Source organism: Morone saxatilis, unplaced genomic scaffold (assembly GCF_004916995.1).
Source record: "Morone saxatilis isolate NCDOM2014 unplaced genomic scaffold, NCSU_SB_2.0 Contig7, whole genome shotgun sequence".
In the NCBI taxonomy this organism is placed as follows: domain Eukaryota; kingdom Metazoa; phylum Chordata; class Actinopteri; family Moronidae; genus Morone; species Morone saxatilis.
In genome coordinates, this window is record NW_023340246.1 from 21,406,444 (window position 1) to 21,414,230 (window position 7,787).

The window sequence follows — 7,787 nt, forward strand, 5'->3', positions numbered from 1 at the left end:
GATGGTAAAAATGTGGCTTCAGACTGGACAAACAGTCAATGTATGACTTCTGGCAGACAACCACAACGCTGACGCAGGCACAAAGAGGATATTACAATAAAACGCACCATTACCTGAATAAAAGGATTTCTGTGCAGGGTTTGTACAGGTCTAGTGTTTACAGACATTTTAATGTAGAAATGTTACATATTACAGCTCTAAAACTTTAAAATGTCTTAATCAATAGCATTCTGTATCAAACACAGCTCTTTAGGGAGCTAACAAATACTACTGTTTAGCTTTTTAGCATGCCAGTATTTGCTAATTAGCGCTGAACACAAAGTACTGATTGAAAAGTCAGAAGATTGCCAACATAATGTCCATATCTTCGACACATCACCACCTTGGTTAGTACCATATTTTTTAGGACTCCTGCACCAATAAAATAGTTGAAAACTGGTGGAGCGGCAGACCAACTTTACCATCCATGCCTAATGTGGCTAAAAATGTTAATTTGTGAAGCTTTACTTTAATTTCAGACATTCACATATTGCTACCATTCAGGGCCGCCAGCATACGAAATTAATTGTGCAGTTTTAAAATCAAAAGCATCTGTTGTCTCTCTTGTGGATCAGCGGCTTACAGTGTGTTTGGGCTTTTCCTGCAATGTTATTTTGTTGTTAAGGATGTGGTCGAGATGGTGAGACTGACAGCTGAGGGCGTCGCAGGCAGGGTGTGGTGTTAGCTACTCAGACATGGACGCACACATACAGTGACACACACACTAGGTGGGACTGAGTGCCACCTCGGGCTGGCAGCCACGCTGTGGTCTTGGATGAGAAAAAAAGAGTCAAATTAAAGGTGGGATAAATGCCGACTTGAGGCTGATCCTCTTATAGCTTCATGGCGAAAACAGACTTTGTGGTTTTTTCAAAACCTCAGGGCTGAAAATTTGCCACGAATGCCGCTGAAGACAGACCCTCTCCTGCTTTTGGAGGTTATTGCTGGGAGTTTGGAGCAGAACCGTATTTTGAAATGAAAACAAATGAGAAATAGTCGTATCCAAGCTGCTGATCGGAGGGAGGTGTTGTGCGTAAATGTGCCGTAATTTTGCAGAAACCACAAATGAGACTTCCATCGATTGAGCGGTGTGCTAACGTTTCCAACATGCAAACATCTACACTGCCTTACCTTGACACTGCTACTTTTATTTCAGTCCAGAATTAAGATCTGTCCACTCCAAGGCAGAAAAAACAACGTTTAACCACAACTTTTAGGGGTAAATTAAGCAGCAGGCGCAGGGTGGGTGTCCTCTAATTTTACATTTAATGCCCATATCATAAAGCAAGATTACAGGACTGAAAGGAGTACAAAGGAGAGGAAATGGGTGTGAGGTAGAGGAACGGGTTTTAAAATGTAAACCTGAGCTGCTCCTGTGTGTTATTTCATTTTCACCCACATTTCTGCCCCCATAAGAGCTATAGTGTGGTTGTGTACTATGTGTAAGTTTTAGTTGTGAGTGTTCGGTTCAGATGATAACAAGGTCTATGACCATTGTTAGTCTTTAATTAAAAACTATATATTATTAGTATCATCCAAATTTGATATGATTATATGTTGTTTTTTTTTACTGAAACCTGCAGAGAAACCTGTCTGCCATTATGTTATAGAGCAGACAAGAAAACACTGAATCTGTCCAAAAAGAAGCATATTAAGTCTGTATGATTATTAAAAATGATTTAAAAAAAAATACATAATACAGACAGAGAATCGCATAAAAAGTTCCCTAAAGAAGAAATAATCTGCTCAAAATTCATCCAAATCTCTCATTTTACACAAAATTCCTGCAGTTACTGAGTTCACTGTTTGGATTCATTGTACAGTTTTTAATATAATATGTAATATCCATATAATATGTCACTGAGTCAGTTTAATAAATTATAGAAAAGGGGTCTCTTAAGGAAAAATGTTTGGGAATCACTGATATAGAGGCTTTTTCTGCTCAAATAATAATAAAAAATCTGAGCGACTCATACTTTATTAAAGTGATATTTCAGTGCTATTATATTATCTTCAGTGTTTTATATATTGATTTTCAGTTTGTATTCTCGTCTGTTTCGTCCTCAGGTGACAGAGGAGAAAGAGGGCTGAAGGGGGAGAAAGGCGATCGAGGAGACCGAGGAGAGAAAACAGGTAAGAGCTGATAAACAGTGTAAAGAAGTGACAGTATTCAGTCCACAACAACGAAACGGCAACTGTGAAACTATTGTGACCTCACCTATCGTCCACTAATTATATAATGTCTGTTGCTTCTGAGACAATAATCATAATTCACACTGCCGTGAGAACAAAGGACCAGTGCTTCTGTTTTTAGGGTGAAAACTCTGTGAGTAGGGTTAGTATGACGTCCTCTCATCTGCCCACGAAAGAGTCTGTCCTGGTTAAAACTGATGTATGTACATCCACCAGGCACGTCGTTAGCCTCCATGGTTTGCATTGAAAATGTTTTCAGTGACGGGTCATTAAGCAACTATTCAGCCATTTATCTGGGTTTGGGGTCCTCCAGGGTCCTTAATGGGGTTTTAAGGGGAACCAGCAGAAATGAGGAACATTTCCTATTATGCTTTTTCTTAGTTTCTGTCATTTATAAAATGTTATAATGTAAAATTTGGATGTTAAATAATGATGTGAAAAAATAATAAATGAGGTGAACATATGTAAAATGAATCTGAGTGCGTAAAAAGCTCAGAATTCATTTTTCTTTATAAAAACAAGAGAACAGTTCAGCTCAGGAGTAACTCTTAAAGTTTTTGTCTCGCAGGAAGGGCTTTTTCGATTGTGAATTGTTTTCCCTGCTTCAACTCACCGGGATTTACAGAGTTTACTGAAGGACATAATAGCTTTTCTTGTTGCTATTAGCTAACTGCTAACTGGGAGCTCGAGCCACCGCCGCTCTAAATCTCCTGTAATGTCAGACGTTAATACCAACGCTCTCCTGGTTGCTCTGAGCTCCCACTTGGGGCAGAGTCACCTAAAAGGGTGGCTTACCGCTAACAACAAATAGCTAAGGCGCTACTTCCATCAGGACTTAAAATATTTTCCCCATAAAATCTGTTCCAGTTTCACTAAAATCTGAGAATAAAGTTATAAAATTTGTGCTTTTGCAATGTAATTCTTGTCTCATTAGTGATCTGATAAACAGTAAATTCATCCAGTTCAGAGCCAATATTGATATTATACATGCTAAAGGTATTGAAGCTGTCGTACCCTGGAGAGCACACCACATGAAGGGCCCGTATAAGATAAATAAGTCTGATTTGAAGAATGAAGCCACTCTAGTGGAGTCAGACTGAGAGTATAGAGCTGGAGATCCCCTTAAATAACAACAAAACATTGCAAATCTGGAACATTTAACTTAAATTCCCCAAAATAACAACATCCCGTAAGAAAGGCCCTGTGTCTGTTTTGGTTGAGCGAGTTCATTAATGTTCTGCTGCCAGCAGTAGCTTCAAGCCTGTAAGATTCACGCAGATATCAGTTAATCCAATAAAAAGTGAACATGGTCTGCTAAAAGATTCAACACAGAAAATTGACTTTTTTACAGACTTCATTGTGGAAAACGTGTTGGAATAACTTGTTACAGTAATATGCCCTCTAATTAGTGTCACTGGAACTGAAACAAACCGCTGTTTCAGTTCCAGTGACACCGTTTTATATGTTTTCCATCATCTTCGTCTCCCACTAAACCGTTTGAGATGAACAACAGTAGAATATTGTTTTATTCTTTGGGTTGTAATCCTCTTTATTCTTTAATAAACTGTAATTCTGCAACCCGCACACATGTAGAAACATAATATACACTATGAATTGGAGTAATAAAGCTCTGCCTTCACTCCCTGCAGCTTTCACAACTCTACTGTGGGTGATGATTCCGTTTATTTCCAAGATTCATTCACATTTCTGTAGCCAACACAAAGAAGAACAACAACTGTGATAGGATACCGCAAAGAAAGATAGAAACAGATAAATGTCAGAGAAATTAATCCTGAATATAAGATGTTCAGAATCGTGGTTATGAACTAAGATATGAAGCTTTATCCTGAGTTGTTAGGAGGCATTTTAGGTGACAGCAGATTGTATTACTCTGTTTATTTTACATCTGATGCTGTTTCTCTGTATGTAGTGTAATGTAATGGCAAGACATGAGAGGCTAACTACATATGACAACATATACAACTAAATAATGAGTTAGCATTGGATACGTTCAACTTATAGTCACAATTTATGACTTTCATCATTATTAATTTTTTATCTGCATTGGTAGAAAATGGGCTTCCATATAAACTATTTTAGACTCTATGACTCTGATTCTGTGATCAATTTTTACTTAGTATTTGATCATTTTTTATAATTTTTTACATCTTCCCTAACTTTTCATCATTTATTTTCCTGAAATTGGCTTTTATACTTTATTTTGCTATCTAACTTTATTTTAGATTCTACTCTCTAATTAAGTGATCATTCAACTTTGATGAAAAAGAAAATCATCATCATCCCTAAATTTTCATTATTTTTTGTCTTATCCTGCCATAAATGGGCTTCCATACATTTAAAGAGGTGATCCCTTGAATTTTAATATAAATGTTTGAAGCAGGGTAAAATAAAACAGAATATTTATATAAATGTAGTTATATTTTAGTAAAATGCTGCACAGTACTGCTGCATAATACAAGCTGTATTATATATATAATAATGTACATCAGAGCTTGTGATCCAAAACCAACAGTTGGCAATAAAAGAACAAAGTATTTACGAGCTGATGACTTTATGGGCCTCAGCCGTCTCTGACCCACCTGAAGGATCCGTAGATCTGCTTTTCTTTTCAGCGTAATCTCACGGTTTCCAACACACGATGAAGAACCACATGCTTCGGTTCTACTTCAAAAGGATTTGAAACCCATTACGTGTCTGTGTGTATGTCCTGTGGTGGTAAACTGAAACCTCACACAGAACCATACAATCTGGATTCAGGCAGAAAGAAAAAACACATTAATGACCCCAAAACCAAATGTCTTTACCACAAATGTTCTTCACTGTAAAATCTGATTTAACTCATAAAAGATATTTGATTTGAGTAACTCAAGTATTTATTGTGAAGTAATGTGGGTAAATTAAGTTAATTGTACAAATTCAATTCAGTTAATTGAAGTTTCATTCATATATGCAGCATTTCTCCAAAATTATTTAAAATGTGTGAACAGAATTTATCTGTAACTTGACTTAAACGCTTCTTTATACAAATTAAGTTGAATTGTCGTCAGGTTTTACAGTGTACCTTTTGTTACATCATCACGGCGGTTCTCCGTTGTGAACGATCTGAACGCTGTTTCTGCCCTTCACTCTCCTCACATCGTTCACCATTAGCCGCGGATGTTTGAGGTTTCTAAGAGAGAGACCACATGCTGCTGGCTGTCAGACATATCAAATCTCTGTGTCGGGCACTTCCCTGTCACTAACCGTCTGTGGCTGACTTATCGTTTGAAGCGTGACTTGGATCTTTTTACACTTCAAAGCATACAAGCGCATACCTGTATGATCACTAGAATGAGCTCAAAGTGACCTAAAAACCCACTGATGTTTGGTCTGTGGGAAAAGTGCGAGTTTGTCTGCACATGTTGGGTGTCAGGACGTTATGTCTCTGACAGGATCAGAGCAAATGGACCCCAGATTGTAGATTGAGAAAGAGTCGGAGAGACATTTCATCTGAGTACAACAGCTCCTTCTATCTGGATTGATGGTCTGTTAAATGACTCTTGAGTCTCTTCAGTGAAACATTCAGTAAAAGGGAAGAAAAAGGAGGAAATAAAACAAAGAGGGTCTTTAATTCGGCCTAACTTGCACGTAAATCGAGGAAAATCATCCATGTTTCAGTTTAAATTCTCAACTCTACAAGAATATTCTTGACGAAGCAGCTTTTTCTAGTAACTTTAAGTGACACTAACTTACAGAAACATTCCCAATTAAGTACTTTTTATTTGTTTTTTTGTTCTCACAGTACAAATAAAGATTAACAATTCACATAATGGTGTTTTCCTGTGAGTATTTCCATGTTTCACAGGTAAGAATATCATAATCTGCCCCATTTAGGTTTGGATTTTCAGTATAAAGGCATTAAATATCTCTCTATAAACATTAGCTGACATCTTCCTGTGTGTGTATCTTGTAACCAAATACCTCATTTGCTTTTCATTTTTGGGGAATTGCAAACTGTTGTGTAATTTTCACTCGACAGTTGACAGATTATAAGAGAGATTGGAGGTGACACACACACACACACCCACACACACACACACACTCACAGCTCCATGCATTGTGTGTATTTGTCTTGAATTTCATCAAATTCTTACAGTTTGGTGCTTTATAAAGCTGCAGAAACTGTTCCAGGACCAGTATGAGTCAGCTCACTGGAAACCATTTTAAAATAGAAAAGCCTACTCTGTACTAAATGTTTCAGAAATCAAAACAGGCCTCTTTGCTGTTAACACAGAGGTTGTTCATGTCCATTACAGCCTGAGGCCAATCACAAGGGCTCTGCTGGTCTGCTCACATTCTGTTTCTGCTGTTTGTCTGCCTGCTGCATTTGTATAAATCTGACAGTGTGTCCTTTTCACATTTTGTACATTATCACTGAATGTGTGTATTGTGTCTTCTGACTCTGTATGTACTCTTGAGGCTTAAATTACACTGTATGTACTTTACGCCTGTGCATGTGCACTATATATTTTTTTTCAGTAGTTGTTCAGTAAAAGCCGGTCTTCTTATAGGCTACTGTCAAAGTGTCTTTTTTTTTTTTTTTTACTGCTTTTGCTGCTTTATGGTGTGTTTGTGTGTCTGTGATTGAGTACATTTACTCCAGTACTGTACTTTAATACAATTATGAGGCACTTTAACAGCTTTGGTTAATAGTTACTTTGCACATTAAGATTTGAAGATGAACATATAAAATTTCACAAGTTATTTGTATAATTATCTTTATTTAAATTCATGCTTCAACTGTGGGGGTTTGCTTACAATCTCTTACCAACAAGCATATATAATAATACTGTGATGTACAGGATAGTGTACAATCCCAGGAAGGTCTCAGGATTACATGAAACATTAATACATTCGCATTCACCAAACATAAGACATAAAACATAAGACACGTGCATTCATATCACATTCATTTATCTTACACATAACATATATACCTCTCATCCCAACCTACTACCCAACTGTTATGCTGTTATACAGTAAATTCAACTTTAAATAGAAAAAATTGGCTCAACTTAACTTAGTTACAACCTTAAAATGATTATTACACATTCATGCATCAGTAAGAATAGCACAGTATAACATATTTGCTGGTAATAACGCTACTCTGACTGGACTGACTAAATAATCTCATTACAAGGTCCATTTAGTAGGTGTCTTGGCGCTTTTGATTATATCAACAATCCTTCTCGGCAAATGGATTTTGAAGTGTTTAAATTTTCATTTTTTTCAATTTATTATTATTTTAGATTTCAAAGAGTTCTCTTCCATATTAGCTTGTAAATTCGGATAGAAAATTGTTCAAATTCTTGGTCTTAGAGACAGCAGTTCCATGTTTTACACGGTGACACCAATACTTTAAAGTAGCAAAGTACAGCAAAGAAACAAAGCAGTTCACATTATGGTTGTGTTTGGGTGTATCTGCACTGTTTAAATGTATGTACAGTATACGTGTGTTCATGCATGTTTGTTAGTGTTTTTACTCCTCTCCATAC

At 36.7% G+C, this 7,787-nt stretch overlaps 1 protein-coding gene across 1 annotated transcript in view; it reads left to right on the plus strand.

Moving 5' to 3' along the window:
* Window positions 1-7,787, plus strand: part of scara5 (scavenger receptor class A, member 5 (putative)) — a gene marked incomplete in the record, with an annotated part of 96,412 nt that overhangs the window by 62,962 nt on the left and 25,663 nt on the right. Inside the window, 1 exon segment of the mRNA XM_035678497.1 lies at window positions 2,107-2,172. Within this exon segment, the coding sequence (XP_035534390.1) occupies window positions 2,107-2,172 (66 nt within the window).